General features: G+C 37.5%; 1 protein-coding gene across 12 annotated transcripts in view; it reads right to left on the minus strand.

The window, feature by feature from the left end:
- The window catches only part of NUMB (NUMB endocytic adaptor protein), a 160,657-nt gene that overhangs the window by 47,240 nt on the left and 89,705 nt on the right, over nt 1-23,712 (minus strand). For all 12 annotated transcript variants that reach the window (XM_070797831.1, XM_070797829.1, XM_070797828.1 and 9 more), the window contains one exon: nt 9,917-10,057. In XM_070797831.1, coding sequence (XP_070653932.1) covers nt 9,917-10,042 — 126 coding nt within the window. In that variant the 5' untranslated portion in view covers nt 10,043-10,057. The remainder of the gene's footprint in view (nt 1-9,916; nt 10,058-23,712) is intronic.

The raw sequence follows: 23,712 nt of genomic DNA on the forward strand, positions 1-23,712 counted from the left end.
CTGGCTTACTTTACTTAGTGTGATAATCTCCAGGTCCATCCATGTTGCTGCCAATGGCTTTATTTCATTCTTTATTTATGGCTGTGCTGGGTCTTCATTGCTGTGCACGGGCTTTCTTCAGTTGCAGTGAGTGGGTGCTACTCTTCACTGAAGTGCAAAGGCTTCTCATCACAGTGGCTTCTCTTGCTGAGGAACACAGGCTCCATGCTTGCAGGCTTCAGATGTTACAGCCCATAGGCTTCAGAAGTTGTGGCATACAGGCTGAGTTGCTCCAAGGCATTTGGGCTCTTCCTGGATCAGGGATTGAACCTGTGCCTCCTACGCTGGCAGGCGGATTCTTATCCATTATGTCAACAGGTAATTTCTCTTTCTTTCTTTCTTTTTAATTTGGCTGCACCAGGTCTTACTTGCAGCACATGAACTCTTATTTGTGGCACGTGGGATCTAGTTCCTTGACAAGGGATCAAACCTAGGCCCCTTGCATTGGGAATGTGGAGTCTTAGCCAATGGGCCAACCAGGGAAGTCCCTATTTCATTCTTTTTTATGGCTAATATTCCATTGTATACACATACCACATCTTCTTTATCCATTCATCAAAGGGTAAGTAATTTTTAAGAGAGATCACACAATTAATAATAACTGGCATAGATCAAACACAAATTCAGGTAGTTTGGCTTAAAAATGTACACTTTTACAAAAGCCTAGATGCCTCTCCAGGATTTTATAACAGAGCCACTGAAGCACAGGAAGCAGGAAAGTGACATAACTATATTTACAATTTAGAAAGATCACTACTGCTGCTGCTGCTGCTAAGTCGCTTCAGTCATGTCCGACTCTGTGCGACCCCATAGACGGCAGCCCACCAGGCTCCCCCGTCCCTACTATGCACTAAGACAATAGTTTGGAAGGAAAACAAGATCAAAAGCAAAAAAAAAAAAAGGTCAAGAGCTCTTATAATGGTCTGAGAGAGAAAACAAAGATGAGGACTTGATTAAAGCAGTGGCAGCAGGAAAAAATAACACAAAATGAGAGGACAGTGAAGATCATATACGATATAGTGACTGTGGCTGACATTGTTAGCTGCTTACATGACAGTCATCCTTTCAACTGGTTTCCCTGCAAGAAGAGCTTGCCTCCTTGGTACAAGCTGAAAATACCAAATATTTGTTTTCTTGACTTTCAACTATAGATTTGACTTGATTCCATCTTAGCCAATGGAAAGTAATGGGAAGTCTCCATGTATCTGTCTGTAAAGAGCCGTCCCATTCTGATACAAAATGCATTTGTTCCCTTGGTCTTTACCGTTTGATAATAATGAGCAAGGACATAATTCTGTTTATTAACAGTATCTTTTTTTAATTAGCAGATAGAGTTGTAAGACAAGCTTTGAAACCTACTTTAATTACTGTTCTAATATTATTACACTTTCATAGGCACTAGTATATTTAAAAACACATGGCAGAGATCAAACCAGCTGGAGCTTCATTTGACTAATGTCTAGTAACTGCATTTCTATTTCGAGTAATTGCATAGTCTGTATTGCTTGTTCTCTAGAGTAGCTATGCCAGTCTTCAAAATCTAATTCTATAATCTCTCTCTCCACTCTTCTACACATGCCTTCACTTTTTATTTCTTTGAGAAAATATATCTTTAGAATAGAATCTCATCAATTTCGGGCCACCAACACCATAAATTAAAGTGCATTTGCCCTGTTTTCCACCTTTGCTACTATTATAGAAGCAGCATCCTTCCTCCACTCTAGAACTAATCCACTCTCTCCATGCTTCTTTGTGGAGACCTTTATGCTCAGGTCTCTACTATTTTAAAAACAAAATTCAACACAAAATCAAGCCACTGGTGATTTACACACTTTAAATCAGTAAACTTCACTTTATGCAAATTATATCTAATAAATCTGTTTTTAAAAAATCAAAACAAAATATACACATAGTTTTTCAACTTCACACTCCTTTTGTTACTCTGCCTTTCTAGTCTCCTTTGAAGACACATTTCCTGAAAAACAAAATTTAACTGCCTTATGGAGGTATAACTGACATACAACAAAATACACACTTTTAAAGTACACAATCTGCTGAGTTTTTTTTTTTTGTTTTTTTTTTTTGTTTGTTTGTTTTTTCCTTTAGGATTGATTTGTTTTTTTTTTTTTTTTTAAATCTTCCAATTTTATTTTATTTTTAAACTTTACATAATTGTATTAGTTTTGCTCTGCTGAGTTTTTTAATCAAATATATAACTGAGAAACCATCATCACAATCAGCCATTATCACCAAAAGTTTTCTTCTACCTCTTGCAATACTTCCCCCCCTTTAACCCTTCTCCCATCACATAAACTTGTCTGACAAACTTCTGGGATTAGTAATCTCTAGATTTGTTATCTCCTTATTTTGCATCCGTCCACTCAACATAGATTCCATCCCCATGACTCCACTCTAAATCACCAACACCTTCAAACATTTAATCTAATGAAGTTTCATTTCTTACTTGATTTCTTTACAGCATTTTTCTTCCTTGAAAATCTTGGTGTCTGAGACTACATTATCCTGGTTTCTCGTCTCTCTGGCTACTCATTCTTATTTTCCTTTGAAGATACTCATTTATACTGCCTGTCCTTTCTATATTTGTCCCAGGCCACCTTCTCTTCTCACTTAGGCAATCTCACTGACACATGATTCTAATGATGATTTATATATAGCTATATATATATTATTTGAGGATTCCATTTCCAAACTCACCTACTCACTAAAATTTGTAACCTCAAAATCAAAGCTCATGGTGCTTTTGGTCAGTGGGGATATGCACGTGCAACTCTCATATGTACCTCAAAAGCAACTCATCTCTATCCCCAAATATGGTCTCCCTCAGTGAGCATGCCCACCACCCTACTAGCTGCCTATATGGGAAACTTTTCATACCAATCCAATACTAGTTTAGAATTCATGGTTTCTAAGGCAAGCCCAGATATCATTTGCCCAGTATGACTGAGAAAATGCATCTATCTCTAGGTTATAGGGGAAAAAATTTCAGGTTTTGATTCTACCCTAGGTCACCTGCATGTAAGTGTGTGGGATAGGGTGGGATGGGATGGGTTGGAAGGAAGGCAGGTTAAGGGAGGCACACACAGCAGAGAAGATGAACATCTTGAAAGGATTTCAAAAGACCATTTGGAAAAGACCAAACAAAAACACTCTAAATAAGCTGCCCTAGATATTGTATATGCATGTTAAGTTGCTTCAGTCGTGTAAGACTCTCTGTGACCTTAAGGACCGTAACCTGCCAGGCTCCTCTGTCCATGGGATTTCCCAGGCAAGAATACTGGAGAAGGTTGGCATTTCCTCCTCCAGGGGGTCTTCCCAACCCAAGGATTGAACCCACGTCTCTTATGTCTCCTGCACTGGCAGTCAGGTTATTTACCACTAGCACCACTTGGGAAGTCCTTCTAAGATATAAATTTTATATCTTCTGTGCTTACCTCTAAAATACATCCCAACCAGCAATTTCTTACCACAAATGAGAACTACACAGAAAGATACTGAGCCTATTTATCTTACATAAAATACTTTAAAGCTAATGTATTTTGTAGCCAATTAAAAGTGCTTCAATTAACTTTACTATAATTATTTTAACCTCTCAGAATCCTATGAATGAGGTTTAAATATATATATACATGTGCTAATTATAAATATGATACATATTCATGATAAAAAAAAAAAATGCCACTAATTCCAAAGGACATATATTCAAAAGTGAACAAATCACCAATTCTTTACTATCAGAGTTCGGAATTACCTGTGTTGTCTTTTTACAGATATTTCTTACATATATGTGAGCATATACATATTTTCTTTTCTTAAAATTAATTATTTATTTATTTTTGGCTGCACTGGGTTTTAGTTGCAGCACGTGGGTTCTCTAGTTGTGGCAAATGGTCTTAGTTACCCCATGGCATGTGGGATCCTCGTTACTCAACCAGTGATCCAACCCACATCCCCCGCATTGGAAGGTGGATTCTTAACCACTGGACCACCAGGAAGTTTTAATTTTTTTTCTGTTTAACTATAAATAGAATCATTCCATATAAACTGTTCTGTACCTTGCCTTTATCACTTAATGATACCCTAAAATATTCTGCATAAGCACATGCAGAGAACTTTCTTTCAGTATTTCCTTCCAAGGAGCAAGCATCTTTTAATTTTATGGCTGCAGTCACCATCTGCAGTGATTTTGGAGCCCCCAAAATAAAGTCTCTCACTGTTTCCCCATCTATTTGCCATGAAGTGATGGGATGCCATGATTTTTGTTCCCTGAATGTTGAGTTTTAAGCCAACTTTTTCACTCTCCTCTTTCACTTTCATCAAGAGGCTCTTTAGTTCTTCTTCACTTTCTGCCATAAGGGTGGTATCATCTGCCTATTGATATTTCTCCCGGCAAACTTGATTCCAGCTTGTGCCTCATCCATCCCTGCATTTCACATGATATATTCTGCATATAAGTTAAATAAGCAGGGTGACAATATACATCCTTGATGTATTCCTTTTCTGCTTTGGAACCAGTCTGTTGTTTCACATCCAGTTCTAACTGTTGCTTCTTGACTTGCATACAGATTTCTCAGGAGGCAGGTAAGGTGGTTTGATATTCCCATCGGTTGAAGAATTTTCCAGTTGTGATTCACACAAAGGCTTTGGAGTAATCAATAAAGCAGAAGTAGATGTTTTTCTGGAACTCTCCTGCTTTTTCGATGATCCAATGGATGTTGGCAATTTGATCTCTGGTTCCTCTGCCTTTTCTAAATCTGTTTAATAGCCATGTCAAAAAGTCTACAAATAATAAATGCTGGAAAGGGCACCAAGAAAAAGGAACCACCTTACACTGTTACTGGGAATGTAAACTGGTGCAGCCACTAAGGAGAACAGTATGGAGGTTTCTTAAAAAACTAGAATCAGAGCTACCACGTGATCCTGCAATTCCACTCCTAGGCATATATAAGGAGAAAACTATAATTCAAAAAGATACACACACCTTAATGTTCATAGCAGCACTATTTACAATAGCCAAGACATAGAAATAACCCAAGTGTCCATCGATAGGTGAATGGATAAAGAAGATGTGATATATACACAATATGGACTATTACTCAGCCATAACTTAGCGTTACCAAAGGGGAAAGGGGAAGGCGGGGAGAGTTAGGAGTTTGGAATCAAAATACGTACACTACTATATATAAAATACATAACAACAAGGACCTACTGTATATATAGCACAAGGAACTATATTCAGCATCTTGTAATAACCTATAATAGAAGAGAATGTAAACAAAGAATGCATAGCTGAATCACTTAGATGTACACTTGAAACCAACATAACATTGTATATCAGGTATATTTCAAAAAAACTTTTTGAAAAGAGAAAAAAAGTAAATAAAAAGCACTTATCTCAGTCTGTAATCATGTATTAGTAACACAGATATCAAATTAAAAGTCTCTCCCCCATAAGGAGACTATAAACGCCACAGAGCGAGAACTGTATCTTATTTGCTTACCACTTAACATCTGTCTGGCACATAGCAGGAGTTCAAAAAAATTTATAAATATGTGAAGACAGATCTACCTTATTCTTTTTTTAAGTGTCAAAGGATTCCCCTCAACAGATGTCATTTCTTTATCTAGTCTCAGAATGATGTTTAACTGAGTTTCCACATTTTTACTATTATAAACAAATTGCTAGAATGACCACTCATGCTGGTATATATCTATAGATGTAATTCTCAAATGTAAAATTGCTAGTCAAATGAAAAGTGCATTGAAAATTTTAACTGATATTTTCCAAATTGCCCTCCCATGAGGTTGCAAAGTATCCTCCAAGCAATCAGCAATGTGTAAGAGGATCCACTTCAACATATCAGGTTGGCCAAAAAGTTCATTTGGTTTTTTTCTGTAAGACGTTAAGGAACCCAATACTTAATACTTGATTTGTATAATCAAAATGAATCCACTGTTTGGCTGGATGTGAGGCACTAAAGAAGAGTGTTAGGTTTTATGTAAGAGAGGTGGGGTTGTTTTTTTTTTTAATCTTAATATCATACTAACCACTTAAAATTAAACATTAAGTTTATTATTCCTATAAAAGAAGTTTCAGCAAGTAAGTTGCACAGACAAAGCTAAGTGATTAGGAAAATGCTTCATCACTGATGGACTATGGAAAATCTGTGTATTTTAAGAGTCATGTATTAAGTTCCCAGAGATTCTCAAAATCACTTTTCCAATCATAATGACTTTTTTTCTTTCTGAGGCTTTGGTCCATGTTTCATGCATAATACCAAGGCAGTAAAAAAGGAGAAAAATCACAATAAAAATATTCATACATAAGAATATACAAAAAATAGAGAAAAATGCTAACACTTCAAATTAAAGTTTCTTCTTCAAGATATTAACATTTTGGTGTAGTTCCTTCTATTTTTTCCTCCTCACACATCTCATAGCATATATAACTATTAATTGCTTCTTCTCACTGAACAGTGTAGCACGCACATTTATTTCTTCTATGACCTTAAATACAGATGATTCTTCTTCAGTCTCAAGTAGCAGTAACAAAAAGCACCTACAAGGCACCCCCTTCTCTAGATCTTCACTATGTTCTTAAACTCTTAAAGCTTCCATTTTCTGATGTGACAAATGAAAGCATTAGTTTAAATGAACTCAATTAAAAGTTACAAGATTAAGGATACCACTACAATACTGTAAAGTAATTAGCGTCCAATTAAAAATAAATAAATAAAAATATCTATTCAAATAGAAAAAAAAAAAGATTAAGGATAAAATCCTTTTTAACTCTTCTGATTTAAGACTTTATAGAACATACCAGGCCTGTATTTAAGAAAGCATATACTCACTTCCTTTGTTCCACAATTAGTAAGCATGTTCTGTTGAAAAAAACTTGATTCTTGATAATTCAGAATTTTTAGGTATTTCAGGATTAGTATTTTCATTAGAAGTGGTCTTATTTGTAGTGATTTCAAATTATATACCAGAAATTCTTATTTAAATATAATGAGAAGGCTTCCGGTGCAAGATGATAGAGTAGAAGGATGCGTGCTCATCTTCTCCTGCGAGAGCACCAAAATTGCAACTAGCTGTTGAACAACCATCAACAGGAGGACACTGTAAAAAGATACTAAAAAAAGATAATCTATATCCAAAGACAAAGAAGCAGCCACAGAAAGATGGTAGGAGGGGCACAATCACAATAAAATCAAATCCCACACCCTATGGGTGGGTGACCCACAGACTACAGAACAATAATTCCAAGAAATTCTCCCACCACTGTGAAGGTTGTAAACCCCACGTAAGGCTTTACAGCCTGGGGATCTGACAAAGAGACTGGGAATCCTCAGGTAATCTGGTCTGGAGGGCAGAAAACACTCTGATGCTGAAAGGGATTGGGGGCAGGAGGAGAAGGGGACGACAAAGGATGAGATGGCTGGATGGCATCACTGACTCAATGGACATGAGTCTGAGTCAACTCCGGGAGTTGGTGATGGACAGGGAGGCCTGGCGTGCTGTGATTCATGGGGTCGCAAAGAGTGGGACACAACTGAGCGAATGATCTGATCTGATCTGGATTTGATTATAGGATTTCCTTGATTACAGGACTTATTTTTACAGTCAACAAAAACAAGACTGGAAGCTAACTGTGGCTCAGATCATGAACTCCTTCTTGCAAAATTCAGACTTAAATTGAGGAAAGTAGGGAAAACCATTAGACCATTCAGGTATGACCTAAATCAAATCCCTTACGATTATACAATGGAAGTCACAAACAAATTCAAGGGATTAGATCTGATAGACAGACTGACGGAAGAACTATGGACTAAGGTTCATGACACTGTACAGGAGGCAGTGATCAAGACCATCCCCAAGAAAAAGAAATGCAAAAAGGCAAAATGTTTGTCTGAGGAGGCCTTACAAAGAGCTGAGAAAAGAAGAGAAGCTAAAGGCAAAGGAGAAAAGGAAAGATATACCCTTTTGAATGCAGTTCAAAAGAACAACTGGTTCCAAATTGGGAAAGGAGTACATCAAGGCTGTATATTGTCACCCTGCTTATTTAACTTATATGCAGAATACATCATGAGAAATGCTGGGCTGGATGAAGCACAAGCTGAAATCAAGATTGCCAGGAGAAAAATCAATAATCTCAGATACGCAGATGACACCACCATTATGGCAGAAGAGCCTCTTGAGGAAAGTGAAAAAGGAGAGTGAAACAGCTGGCTTAAAACTCAACATTAAAAATACAAAGATCATGGCATCTGGTCCCATCACTTCATGGCAAACAGATGGGGGAAACAATGGGAACAGTGAGAGACTTTATCTTTCGGGCTCACAAGATCACTGAAGGTGGTGACTGCAACCATGAAATTAAAAGACGCTTACTCCTTGGAAGGAAAGTTATGACCAACCTAGACAGTATATTAAAAAGCAGAGACATTATTTTGCTGACACAGGTCCATCTAGTCAAAGCTATGGTTTTTCCAGTAGTCAGGCATGGATGTGAGAGTCTGACTATAAAGAAAGCTGAGCACTGAAGAAGTGATGCTTTTGAACTATGGTGTTGGAGACGACTCTCAAGAGTCCCTTGGACTGCAAGGAGATCCAACCAGTCCGTCCTAAAGGAAATCAGTCCTGAGTATTCATTGGAAGGACTGATGCTGAAGTTGAAACTCCAATATTTTGGCCACCTGTGTGAAGAGCTGACTCATTTGAAAAGATCCTGACGCTGGGAAAGATTGAGGGCAGGAGGAGAAGGGGATGACAGAGGATGAGACAGTTGGATGGCATCACCGACTCAATGGAGATGAGTTTGAGTAAGCTCCAGGAGTTGGTGATGGACAGGGAGGCCTGGCGTGCTGCAGTCCATGGGGTAGCAAAGAGTTGGACACAACTGAGTGACCAAACTGAACTGATTGTGAAAACCAATAAACAAATCTTTTACTATTGTGATTATGTCACTACTACTCACTTAATACTACTGTATCATGATTCGTCAAGAGAAAAATAATAGAATTCTGTGTCACCAAAACTAGGATCTATTAGAGAAACCTTTTAAAATCACTTTTTAAAACCTAGATGCATATGAGAAGTATCTTGAAATCTTCTGAGAACTACAAATGCTTTGTATTGCTTTTTTTCTCCAGAGCTCCAGATATGTTTCTAACGAGCAGATGCGTTTAAAATCAACTGGACTATATGATGATCTTTTACTTTTACCTAGTTTGTTTCACTTTTTCTATTTCATATTCAGTGCCCACATTTCCTTTAGTTTATGTTCTCTGATTTCTTCCATCTCTTCTCTTCTTGTTGACTGTTCTTTCTCAAGCTTTTATCAAGTGTAGTAGAAAAGCTTTTATATACATATATATAACTATGTATAATATATATATTTTAGAGAACATGAATTTTTGCCTAATTAAAAAATTATGACATTTTTGATTCCACTTGTTTGACTTAGTATAAATAGAATGCTAGATTTCTAATTAAAAAATAGATATGCAACAAGCAACAAAGGTTGACTGTATATCATAAGAAACTATAGTCAGTATCTTGTAATAACTTATGGTGGAAAATAGTTTAAAAAATAATATATGCATATTTGTATAACTGAACCACCTTGCTGTGCACCTGAAACAATGTAAGTCAATAAAGCATATATATTAAAAAAAATAATAAATATAAGGAGAAAAATCATTAATTATAATCTATTTTCTTCAAATTCTGTCATTGAAGCAGAATATAAAGAGATTAGCTTTTGAAGTGTTTTAACTGTCCTAATTAATGGAATTTCACATACAATAAACTGTCAGTTTTTTCCCACATCGAGATTTATAGAAACATGAAGTCTTACCTTGACTGGGAAGCTACATTTTCCAGAACGAACTCCTTCTTCATCTGTCTGCCACTGATGTGGACGACTGGCCTCTGGAACATAAACATCTTTCTTTCTCCTAAAACTCTGCCGTAGTTTATTCATTTTAATTTTTACAAGCTGTAAAAGAAATATGAAAAGGAAGTTACTACCTTCTTACATGAGTTTGGGTGAACTCCGGGAGTTGGTGATGGACAGGGAGGCCTGGCATGCCGGGATTCATGGGGTCACAAAGAGTCGGACACGACTGAGCGACTGAACTGAACTGAACTGAAACTTCTCACATATTTAAAAGTTCAGATTATGATACTAATAAAAAACTATTATTCCAAATCAAAGGTTTTGTTTTAGGGGGAAATGAGCAATTAACATACTTCCTTTTAGAGTAACCCTAAGTTCAAACAAACAAATCATTTCACTTTTTTCAAAGACAATTATAATACTAGTTCTAGTAAAACAACAATAACCTCTTGTAGGATCTGAAGAGATGTTATTCTAAGAACTTTCAAGCACTTTAATTGTAATAAACCAATGACTATTTCTACTAATCTACCTCTCAAATCCATTTTAACTACTGAATAAAGAAATTTGTACATCTAGGCCAAATTATAAACTGCTAACAATTTCTGAAAATATTCTGAAAGCTTTTATCTTTATCAGGAAAAAATCATTCTGAAACACTGAAATTTGGGAATCTTTTTGGTTTAAACTACAGTGTTTTTGTTTTGTTACTGGAAGAGGCACTTCTCTAATGCTTTCAAAGGTACAGAAGAAATCACAAAACTACAGAGAAGGAAGACTTATCTAATAAGAAACAATAGAGCATTTAAGAGTCAATGAATAAACATAATGAATGTATCCCTTTATAGAGCAAATCTCAAAATCTGAAACCAATACCTTCAGTTTTCTGTTTAGGAGCATTGCTCATTCCTTCCATGAGGGATTTAAGCACCTCAACCAGCCTAAAAGGAGATCTTAACTTGAGAAAATGATGTGACAAAGCTATATAAAGGAAACGTCTCTGCCAGGAATGTTAAATAACAAGGGATGGAACATTAATTCCCACATAACACCAATGAAAGACTTGAAAATCAAAGCCTGCATTCAGAGGAAAATCATTTTGTATTTTACAGTGCATAATGCCACAGCAGAACTATTACCAAATTAGCTAATTCACAGAGACAGGCCATTCTTACCACATATTTTCTTAAAAGGTAAAAATTCTGAGAGATGAATGATAAAATCTCTGGATTTTCTAAAAATGAATTTATTATTTCTCAATTAAAAGTTGATTTATAGAGTAGGTAAGGTGGATATTAAATAATCAAAGGACTGGATGGACAAAAGGTAATCCATTCCTTTGCTTTTAAGTAGATCACTTATTTCTAAACTACTTTAAATGAGAGTCTATCTTAATCTAATAGACTTCCAAAAAGAATTCCTTAACCTTCCTTGATAATATATCCTGTTATATACTTTCATATCACATTTCAAAAATATATACAAATACAAATATAAGAAAATAAAAAACATCCATATCCTTGCTCAAGGTGGCACTCTAAGAATCTTGAGACAAAAGTCCGTATGATGCCCTTTTTTTTTTTTTTTTAATTTTTATTTTATTTTTAAACTTTACATAATTGTATTAGTTTTGCCAAATATCAAAATGAATCCGCCACAGGCATACATGTGTTTTTCTTTTTAATTTCTTTCTCTTAGCAAAAAAAGACTATACACTTACCCAGCTGGCCAAGTCAAACACCTGAAAGTCACCTCTACTTTTATTCTTTCTCGGACCAATAACTATGGATTTATTTCCTTAGTATATCCTGAATTAATTTCCCCACCCACCATGTGAGTTTTACTATCCTTATTTTTGCTTATATCACTGCAAAAGCTTAACAACTTAATGGTCTCTCTGCTTCCAAGAGAGGTCTACTTCAATCTGCTCTCCTGACTAATGCCAGACAGAGCGCTTTCTAAAACACAAATCTGATCATTAATTACTCTGCTTAAAATCCTTTAATTGCTTCACATCACTTTTAAGGTAAAGTCCAAATTCCCAAGCATGGTGCAAACAGTCTTTTTTCATCTGGCTTCACCCACCAGCTCCATTCACATGCTAAGCTCCAGGCATACTCAACTACCCAAACTACTTTAAACAAGGCAGGCTATCTTTCAGAGCCTCTGTACATGTTCCTTCCTCTGCTTAGAAAGACCTTTCTCTATTTGCTTCTGGTTCAAGTTTACTCATTTTCAAAGAGTCAGCTCAGTCTTCACAGAAGCTAGCATTTTTTCTGAAAAGCCCCTATCTGGTCTGGGTCCTTTCATTTCATATGAGTCCCATGAATACCCTCTGCTTACCTCTATAACTACTCCTCAAACCTTATAGCAATTTTCTATTTCCTTTATGGAAGGTTGTATCTTATTTGTTCACATTTACTTGTTTCAATAGTACCCTTGCATCCTAATACAGTGCCTGTCATATATACAGCACACTATAAAGTTGAAGAAATGAAAAATACAATAGAGCCCATCCTATTAGATGGTATTTACAAGGTAGGATAAATGTGGACAGTAAGATCAGAGAATCATCGATGTTGAAAGAGACTGCATTTAATAGTAGGCCAACCTCCCACTAACAAAGGAACTACTTGGACAACTTCCCTGAAAGGAAGACATCCAGTGAAGTGAAGTTAAAGTCACTCAGTCATGTCCGACTCTTTGTGAGACCATGGACTGTAGTCCATGGAATTCTCCAGGCCAGAGTACTGGAGTGGGTAACCCTTCCCTTCTCCAGGAGATCTTCCCAACCCAGGGATCAAACCCAGGTCTCCCACATTGCAAGCAGATTCTTTACCAGCTGATCCACAAGGGAAGCCCAAGAATACTGTAGTGGGTAGCCTATTCCTTCTCCAGCGCATCTTCCCAACCTAGGAATCGAACTAGGGTCTCCTGCACTGCAGGTAGATTCTCTACCAACTGAGCTATCAGGGAAGCCCTGATATCCAACCTCTGTCTAAATAGCACCAGTACAAATTTATTTGCTCTTTGTTGTTGTACCATTCTACTGACCAATAAAGATAACAGACTGGAAGTATCATCTGATTTGGGGGTCTAAATATCATGTTACTTTCAGTATTAAAATGGCTTGACATCAACATTTCTACAAAGAGAATTACATATCAGTGATTTTTGAACTATGCTTTAGGCGGCCCTAGAATTTCCACAGAGGAGTTCCTGGTACCACAGGTGTTTGGAAGGAAAGAGGAGGAGGTTAGAAGACTGACACAACTCTCAGGAGGGCTTTCAGTCCCTGTCACAGCTTCCAACAGACCAGCTTCTCCTTCTCTGACTTACATGTTGGGGCTCCATGTTAAAGTTTAAGGAAAGGGTTTCAGAGCTGGAAATTTTTTGAAAATTAGTGATATATCTGTAACTGTTCTAAAATAAACTTGGTAAAAAGAAAATAATCATAATATCTTGCTTGCTACTTCTTAATGTGTAACTACCACTGGCCTACAAAATAATCTAGCAATTAAGATAATAATTAATACAAGGGAGAAACCAAACATTCTATTTTTGGGTAATCTATGTATAATGATTTTGCTTACCAAAAAAAGGAAAAATAGAAAATGTTAATTCAAAGTAATGTTTACTACTGGCCCTCAATAAGGTTAAACTTGACTCCCAAATAAAGAAAATCATACCCCCCGTGGAAGTCCTGGTTGAAGAATACAAAGAATATATTTTTCTAAGTATAAAACCTGAGAACAAACTTATTTTGTCCTACAAACTAAATTAAAAAAAAAAATGATATCCCCATTCTACTGGATTTTAAGAGGTCACTGCGTACAACTTAACTGCCCAAATCAGCAAATCCTCTGGTTTATCCTCCTCATCTCTGTTTCTACCGATGCCTTTGAGGGCTTCCTCTACTTTCTCCCACCCACTGTAGATATTCCTCAAATAATTCTCCATTGGTGTTCTCTTTGCATTATCACTTTTGGAGAAATAATCAACACAAACTATTACCCCAATTAGGAGCATTTTCTAATTGTACTCTTAACTCTTCCTCTCTTACTTAAATTTCTATATTTGGGTGCACTGATACTGCCTCAATTGCATTAATTTAAAGTTAAATCCTCACCTCTTATCTCCTATTCCTCTGCTCTTCCTCCTCTGACCCAATTTGTTTGGGTTAGTAAAAACTGAAAACTTACCATGTGCTGGGCCCTGTTATGAATGCTAGTGGATACAGAAATTAATAAGACAACTAGCCTTTAGATGGCTCTCTTCCCTTTATAAAAGGTTCATTTCTGCACAACATGGAGAATGTAATAATAGCACTATATACAGTATCACCTAGAAGCAGTCTAGGTTCAGGAAACATTTCCTATAGGAGACACTGCCTGAGTTAAGTTTTAAAAGAACAAAAAATAGTCACATACTGTGGGAAGTAGGAGGGAAAAGATTATTTCAGGTAGAGGTAACATCATCAACAAAACATAGATTCAGGAAATCTATGAATTAACTGAGTCAACATGATGTAATTGTGCTTCAGGAAAGCACTCTGCCCAAGATGATAAGACTGTAAGCCAAGAATTAGCTACACTTTGTCAGGCAAGTTTAATAAACTAACCTATCTGGGCAAACAATTCATGCATCAGGGCAAACAGTTCTCCTCACATGATAACAGACTGCTCCTCTTGCTATGTCCATTAATTTTAAATATTGTGTCACAAACTTTGCCCATCTAAACCAGTTCCCCACTTTGAAGGACCTGCCTTAAACCATCGGAGTCCAGATCTCAAAACCCCAGAAATAACCTTTCCCAACTTCCCCTAACTACCAAGACTCTTTCATAGTGGTGCTCTCCTTTGCTGCAGTAAGTTTAATAAACTCAGTTTTGGTTGATCAACAGAATTCTCTTTGTGCGGAAAGTCAAAAGCAGGAATTAATTATAAAAGGTGAGGAAGAGAAAGAAATCAAAATATGACTCCTAAGTTTTAGGCCTCAGTAAGCTGGATAGAAGAATTCAGTGAACCGAACTGTTGAATTTGAGGGGTCTGTTTATCAGGCTGCCAGGTGGAGATGTGTATAAGCCTGAAGATCAGGGAAAAGACCAGGGCAACCATAAGCAGTTAGGATAGGTGAAACTTTTCTTGTGATGATCTCATTATTTTCCTAATTTTTTCTAATAGGTGTTAGTATATAATAAACAATTAAACCCAGCACACTCAACGTGAATACAGAAATACACACCATATAATTGGCCAGTATGACTTGATATAGCCATACCAGTGATAAGTTTTTGCGATGCTTACATTCTAGATAGTAAACATTCACTGTGCTGAGTCCCTTGCCCAGGATCCATTCTGTGACCTCCCACAATGCAACAGCTGTTTTAACAAAGTAGTAAGGCCAGTGATCAGTGCAAAGAAATAGGGGAACACAATAGAATGGGAAAGACTAGAGATCTCTTTAAGACAATTAGAGATACCAAGGGAACATTTCATGCAAAGATGGGCACAATAAAGGACAGAAATGGTATGGGCACAATAAAGGACAGAAATGGTATGGACCTAACAGAAGCAGAAGATATTAAGAAGTGGCAAGAATACACAGAAGAACTGTACAAAAAAGATCTTCACGACGCAGATAATCACGATGGCGTGATCACTCACCTAGGGCCAGACATCCTGGAGTCCAAAGTCATGGGGGCCCTAGGAAGCATCACTGCGAACAAAGCTAGTGGAGGTGATGGAATTCCAGTTGAGCTATTTCAAATCCTGAAAGATGATGCTGTGAAAGTGTTGCACTCAATATGCCAGCAAATTTGGAACACTCAGCAGTGGCCACAGGACTGGAAAAGGTCCGTTTTCATTCCAATCCCAAAGAAAGGCAATGCCAAAGAATGTTTAAACTACTACAATTGCACTCACCTTACACGCTAGTAAAGTAATGCTCAAAATTCTCCAAGCCAGGTTTCAACAGAACCTGAATCGAGAATTTCCAGATGTTTAAGCTGGTTTTAGAAAAGGAAGAGGAACCAGAGACCAAATTGCCAACATCCGCTGGATCATTGAAAAAGCAAGAGAGTTCCAGAAAAACATCTATTTCTGCTTTATTGACTATGCCAAAGCCTTTGTGTGGATCACAACAAACTGGAAAATTCTTCAAGAGATGGGAATACCAGACCACCTGACGTGCCTCTCGAGAAACCTGTATGCAGGTCAAGAAGCAACAGTTAGAACTGGACATGGAACAACAGACTGGTTCCAAATAGGAAAAGGAGTAAGTCAAGGCTATATATTGTCACCCTGCTTATTTAACTTATATGCAGAGTACACCATGAGAAATGCTGGGCTGGAAGAAGCACAAGCTGGAATCAAGACTGCTAGGAGAAATATAAATAACCTCACATATGCAAATGACACCACCCTTATGGCAGAAAGTAAAGAGGAACTTCACTTGATGAAAGTGAAAGGGGAGGGTGAAAAAGTTGGCTTAAAGCTCAACATTCAGAAAACAAAGATCATGGCATCCGGTCCCATCACTTCATGGCAAATAGATGGAGAAAGAATGGAAACAGTAGCAGACTTCATTTTTGGGGGGCTCCAAAATCACTGCAGATGGTGATTGCAGCCATGAAATCAAAAGACGCTTGCTCCTTGGAAGAAAAGTTATGACCAACCTAGATAGCATATTAAAATGCAGAGACATTACTTTGCCAACAAAGGTCTGTCTAGTCAAGGCTATGGTTTTTCCAGTAGTCTTATATGGATGTGAGAGTTAGACCATAAAGCTGAACACCAAAGAATTGATGCTCTTGAACTGTGGTGTTGGAGAAGACTCAGGAGAGTCTCTGCAAGTCCCTGCAAGACTGCAAGGAGATCCAACCTGTCAATCCTAAAGGAAATCAGTGCCGAATATTCACTGGAAGGACTGATGCTGAAGCTGAAACTCCAATACTTTGGCCACCTGATGCGAAGAGCTGACTCATTGGAAAAGACCCTGATGCTGGGAAAGATTGAAGGCAAGAGGAGAAGGGGACGACAGAGGATGGGATGGCTGGAGGGCATCACTGACTCAATGGAGATGAGTTTGAGTAAACTCCGGGAGTTGGTGACGGACAGGGAGGCCTGGCGTGCTGCAGTCCATGGGTCACAAAGAGTCAGACACGACTGAGCAACTGAACTGAACTGAAGGCAGGTGAACATTCTGATCGGTCAGTAACAATGCAAGTCGGATTCCAAAAGTTCCATCTCTCTCAGGCACAGTTGCTGGCTTCCTCCAGGGTCCCCAGAGGGTTGGTCTGCCTTCATGTGCCTCTGCCTGGTCCTAGATAGGCACAGGAAGGATGGTATTACCATACTAACCAGCCCTCCACCCTGTCCACCACGGTCCTGCAGGCTGGCTCCATTGCCACAAGTTCCCCCAGTGAGATCTGGAATAGACTTGTTAGGGAAGACAGCACCTTTATCAGTGACACTAGCTGCCCCAGTAGTCAAAGAGACTAACTAGCTCATTAGACTGGATAAAAAAGCAAGACCCGACAATATGTTGCCTGTAATAAACCTACTTAAAATATAAAGACACAAAAAGGTTAAAAGTATAATGACAGAAAACAATATACCATATTAATACAAATCAAAAGAAAGTTGGAGTGGCTATATACTCCCATCACAATAATTAACAGAATAAGGAAGAAAATAAAAAAGGAGATGTACAGCAAGACTTGAGCCACAGTATCAATCAACAAGATCTGACTGACATTTATAGAACATTCTACCCAATGACAACAGAGTACACATTCTTCTCAAGTGCATATGGAACATTTACCAACATAGACCATATTCTGGGCCATAGAACAAGTCTTAAATTTAGAAGGTTCCAAGTCATGCAAAGTATGATCTCTGACCACAAAGGAATTAAATCACGAAATATTTGGAAACTAGATAATGCATTTCAAAATAGCCCATGGGTCAAAGTAGAAATCAAAAAGGAATTCAGAAAGTATTTTGAACTGAATGAAAACACAATATATCAAAATTTATGGGATGTCACAAAAGCAGAACTTAGAAACTTATAGCACTAAACCAGTGGTTCTCAACCAGATGTGGGGAGGAATCCTCTACATTTGACAATACCTGGAGAAGACATTTTTGGTTGTCACTAGGGGAGATGCTACTGGTATCTCATGGATAGTGCCCAGAGATACTGCTAAGCATCCTATAACACACAGGCCAGCTCCTGAAAAGAAAGAATTGTCCAGCTTAGAATGCCAATAGTGCACTATTGAAAGACCCTGCACTACACATCTATATTAGAAAATAAGAAAGGTCTTAACTTAAAACCATGACCTTAGCTTCTACCTATAGAAACTAAAGGACAAAGAAATGCAAAGTAAGGAGAAAAAAGTAAACAGTAGGAATCAAAGCAGAAAGCAGTAAAGTAGGAAAATATAAATACAGAAAAAAGGAAACCAGAAGCTAGCTCTTGGAGAAGATTGAAGAAAAACTGATAAACCTATAGCCAGACTATTCAGGGGGAAAAAAATGATACAAATTACCAATGTCAAGAATGAGAGGATTTCTCTGATAGTCCAGTGGTTAAGAACCTCCTGCCAATGCAGAGGACACAAGTTCAATCCATCATCCTGGAAGATTCCACATGCTGAGGGGCAACTAAAACTGGGTGCCATGTCTACCGAGCCCATCAACTCTAGAGCCCATGCTCTGCAACACCACTGCAATGAGAAGCCCATGCACCACAACTCGAGAGTAGCCCCCACTCGCTGCAACTAGAGAAAGCCCAAGGGCAGCAGTGAAGACTCAGTGCAGCCAAAAATAAACAAATAAAAAGAATGACAGAGGTGTTATCTCTGTAAGAGTCTATAGATATTAAAAATAATAAGGGCATATTATGAACAAGTTTATGCCAATAAATTCAACTCAGATGAAATGGAAAAATTCCTTTCAAGGTACAAATTTTCATAGCTTATTCAAGAAGAAATAGATAACCCTTTGAAGCTGCAACTCCAATACTTTAGCCACCTGATACGAAGAGCTGACTCATTTGAAAAAACCCTGATGCTGGGAAAGATTGAGGGCAGGAGGAGAAGGAGACCACAGAGGATGAGATGGTTGGATGGCGTCACTGACTCAATGGACATGGGTTTGGGTGGACTCTGAGTGTTGGTGATGGGACAGGGAGGCTTGGCATGCTGTGGTTCATGGGGTAGCAAGGAGTTGCACACGAGTGAGCGACTGAACTCAACAGTCCTATGGGCTTCTCTGGTAGCTCAGCTGGTAAAGAATCTGCCTGCAGTGCAGGAGACCCTGGTTCAATTCCTGGGTCAGGAAGATCCTCTGGAGAAGAGACAGGCTACCCACTTCAGTATTCTTGGGCTTCCCTGGTGGCTCAGTTGGTAAAAAATCTGCCTGCAATGTAGGAGACCTGGGTTTGATCCCTGGGGTGGGAAGATCCCCTGGAGGGGCACAGCAACCCACTCCAGTATTCTTGCTTGGAGAATCCCCATGGACAAAGGAACCTGGCAGGCTGCAATTCATTGGGTTCCAAAGAGTCGGACACGACTGAGCAACTAAGCACAGCACAGCACAAAAGTTCTATACCTATTAATGAAATTCAGTTTATAGTTTAAAATATTTCCACAAATACAACTCCTGGGCTAAATGGATTCACTGGTGAATTCTGCCTAACATTTAAGGAAGAAATCATACCAATTCTACAAACTCTTCCCAAAAAACTGAAGAGGAGGGAACATTTCCTAAAGCATTCTATCAGGCTAATATTACCTGATACCAAAACCAAAGACACTATTTATGATTTTTAAATAGATAGACCAATATTTCTCATGAACATACATACATAAATTCTAAACAAAATTTCGCAAATCAAACCAAACAATATATTAAAAATGTATCATGACCACATGGAGCTTTTCTAATAAATGCAGGGTTAGCTAACATTTGAAAATGAATTGTTAAGTCATCTTATTAGTAAACTAAAAATGTCTCTGTCAATATGCAAGTTTATAGCTCATGACAAATTGTACTTCTCCTTTGAATTCACGAACAGATTACATACTGAACTCAGTTGTTTTTTTTTAATGGGTAAAAATTCAACTAATTATAAACATACATTTCTTCTTTCTCTATCTCCCATAAAGAGCTCATATCTAGTCCTGACTTCTTTGTGAATTCTAGTCTTATATTTTCAACTCCAAATATCTCCAAATCCATTTATCTTCTTCCTTTCAAACAAATTCTTCTTCCTGACTTTCGTATTTCTTCATAACACCTTTATACCCAGCAAAGCTTTGAAATGCCAACAGCATACTCTCAGGTTCATCTCTGACACTTTCCCATAATTCTTCCATACAAAGTTCATCAACAGACGCTACTGGATGGGAACAGGTATCAGTTATCTCTGATATTCAGCCATTCAGCACTTCTATTCGTAATTGCCCTGGTAGAAAAATCACTTCATCCATGACCTCTGCAACAATCCCTGGACTCCAAGCCCTCTTTCCTCTAATCTTCCTACAGAGTTGTGCCAGATTAAATTCCTAGAATTCTTCCTTGACTATCTTCAAAATCCGTTGAAGATTCTAAAGTTTGATGTCCAAAAAAAAAAAAAAAAAGTTTGATGTCCGAGTCTGGCATTCAGAAGCCTCTACAATTTGAACCCAACATTGTCGCCTTATCTCCCAGTACTTCCCTGCATAACAAGATCAGGCCTTTCAAATATGCAATGGCTTTCTCACTTCCTTCTCTCTCTTTTACCCTATATATTCTACTTGTAATATTTTACTTTCCTCCTCTTTCAACTAAAATACTATATACCAGAGTATGATAAAGAAGCTGATTTAAAAATAATTTTATTATATAATAGATGTGACTTGTAAAGAACACGAAAAACAGAAAAATCTGAAGAATGAAATACAAATGACCTGTAATCCCAAATAGAAATAACCTCCATCAACACTTCAGAGTTTTTTCCTTTGCATAAATGCTTCATATTTTTCTTTTTATAAAAGAGAGACCACATGATTATCTTTCTTTCAGCAAGGAAAATTTAAAAATCTTCTATCCCTTTCAGAGTAACATGCTTTTATTTATAATCTAGGTCAATAATTCAGAGAGGTAAGAATATTATGCTATTGTTATAATCAAAATTTCATATTAAAAGATGAAAAAGGTTTCAATTTATTTGAAGACAAAATTTATTTTTTGCTCAGCATCTAGTACATTTATTTTAATTAAAATTCACTTAGCAAGTATTCATTGACTGCCTACCATTCCAGCCTGCAGCAAACAATACAGAGCAAAACCTCTGCCTCTATGAAGGAGATAGACAGAAAATAAATAGCCAGATTATTCACAGCGATGTGCTGACTGACAAGATCCAACTGTTAAATTTTCAGCAAGTTTGTGAACTTGGTGTAAAACATAACCTTTGTTATAAATTAAACTATATAAACATAGTTATTTTAAAACAAAGATAAATACTAAAATCTTACGTCCTATTTTTACATTACATTTTACTATCATCTCTGCTCTTGGTGCTACTGATGATTTTGTATCTGTATGGTAGAAATATTGCCTAATGCTGGGCTACTGTACATCTCTTCCAAATATCGCATAGTGACTTCATGTTGGTAACCTGAAATCGGCCACAGTGGAAATATTTACACTGTGAAATTTGGCAAAAACTATCAATTATTGCTTGATTTATTGTTTTGTGCTTGTCCAGATCTAAGAAACTGATGGAGAAAATGCTACAATGCAGACTGAACTTAAAAGTGTGCGGTGTCTAAAGCACTACCTTATGAATAGCACAAAAATTTTGAGGAAATATTCTTCTACTATTTGAAAACTATTATCCAATTCAGCAAAGAAGCCTCTCATGTCATTGACAAATGAGTGAAATTCTGACACACAACTTCATTCCTTCATTTTCATCTTACTCACTACACAAGCAAAAATATCAACCATCATTCATGTAGGAATTATATCTGGAAAACTAACTGTAAAGCATTTACCTGAACACCACCAGCTCTGTGGTATATTAGAAGACGGTAAATGCTATAGAGAAAAACATGAATAGGGTTAAGAGGGGGATTAGAAGTACTGAGGTAGGGATAAAATTTTAAATTAAGTATTATTTGAGTAAAGAATTGAAGTAGGTAAAAAAGTGAGTCATACACTAGGATAAGTGTTCCAGAAAAAGAAAATAATCAATGCAAAGGTCCTAAAGGTCTTGCCCAGAGTGTCTGACAAACAGAAAGGAGGTCAGTGTGTTCAGTGCAAAATGAAGACAAGAGAATAGGAGAGATGAGACCACATGGGTAACACACAACAAGTTAACAGAGAACCTTGTAGGCCAAACACTTCAATTTTCCTCTGAGAGAAATGGGGAATCACTGGAGGATTCTAAAAGAAAGCCCTTATATTTTACATTTGGCAGCTGGTTTAAGAAAGGATTGAAGGGAACAAGAATGAAGCAGAGAGACAATTAGGAGGCTATTATAATAATCTAGCAAATGATAGTAAACTGGATCCAGACACTTAATACTAGAAATGCTCCTGAATCTTTTCATACCTGCTCTAGAAAATGCACTACTTGCTGATATAATATCTGTTGAAATCAGATTTAGAGTATTTAAATGGGAGAAAAGTGTATTAAATTCCACTGCTGGAATTAAAGACAGTTTTTAAACAAAGTATTTGGCTCAACTGTTTCAAATATAAAATCTTATCTATAATATTAATCAAAAGGTCAGCTAAATTATCATAATTTCATGGTAATTAAACTCATTCTTGACAAGACACACATTTATTGAACACTGCCTCAGTATATGAGTGTAAGAAGGATTACAAACACACATGGTGTGCTTCTAATTTGCTCTACTGAGGAAAGAACAAAAAAAGAACAAGAATAATAAGTGTTAGGCATTTACCATGAATGGTACTTTAACAGGAGTCTACAGACTTGTAAGAAATAACTGCCCCCAGCCAAAGGAAGCCCACATGTATGGGAAGGGACAACTAATTGTAGGATCAGTTCCTAAATGCTACATATATATACACATACACACACAATACTACAAAAAACGGCAAAATACAACTCCAAATAAAGCAAAGCTTTCTAAATGAATTCTCTCTAAAAAGTATCATCTGATTTGTTACATTCAGTAACTAAGAAGGTTAAAGTTCCTAAAAGAATCTCCTCAGTTCAGTTCAGTCGCTCAGTTGTGTCCAACTCTCTGCGACCCCATGAATCGCAGCACGCCAGGCCTCCCTGTCCATCACCAACTCCCGGAGTCCACTCAGACTCACATCCATCCAGTCAGTGATGCCATCCAGCCATCTCATCCTCTGTAGTCCCCTTCTCCTCCTGCCCCCAATCCCTCCCAGCATCAGAGTCTTTTCTAATGAGTCAACTCTTCGCATGAGGTGGCCAAAGTACTGGAGTTTCAGCTTTAGCATCATTCCTTCCAAAGAAATCCCAGGGCTGATCTCCTTCAGAATGGACTGGTTGGATCTCCTTGCAGTCCAAGGGACTCTCAAGAGTCTTCCCCAACACCACAGTTCAAAAGCATCAATTCTTTGGCGCTCAGCCTTCTTCATAGTCCAACTCTCACATCCATACGTGACTACAGGAAAAACCATAGCCTTGACTAGACGAACCTCTGTTGGCAAAGTAATGTCTCTGCTTTTCAATATGCTATCTATGTACAGCCTATT

This window comes from Bos indicus, chromosome 10, assembly GCF_029378745.1.
Source record: "Bos indicus isolate NIAB-ARS_2022 breed Sahiwal x Tharparkar chromosome 10, NIAB-ARS_B.indTharparkar_mat_pri_1.0, whole genome shotgun sequence".
NCBI lineage: Eukaryota > Metazoa > Chordata > Mammalia > Artiodactyla > Bovidae > Bos > Bos indicus.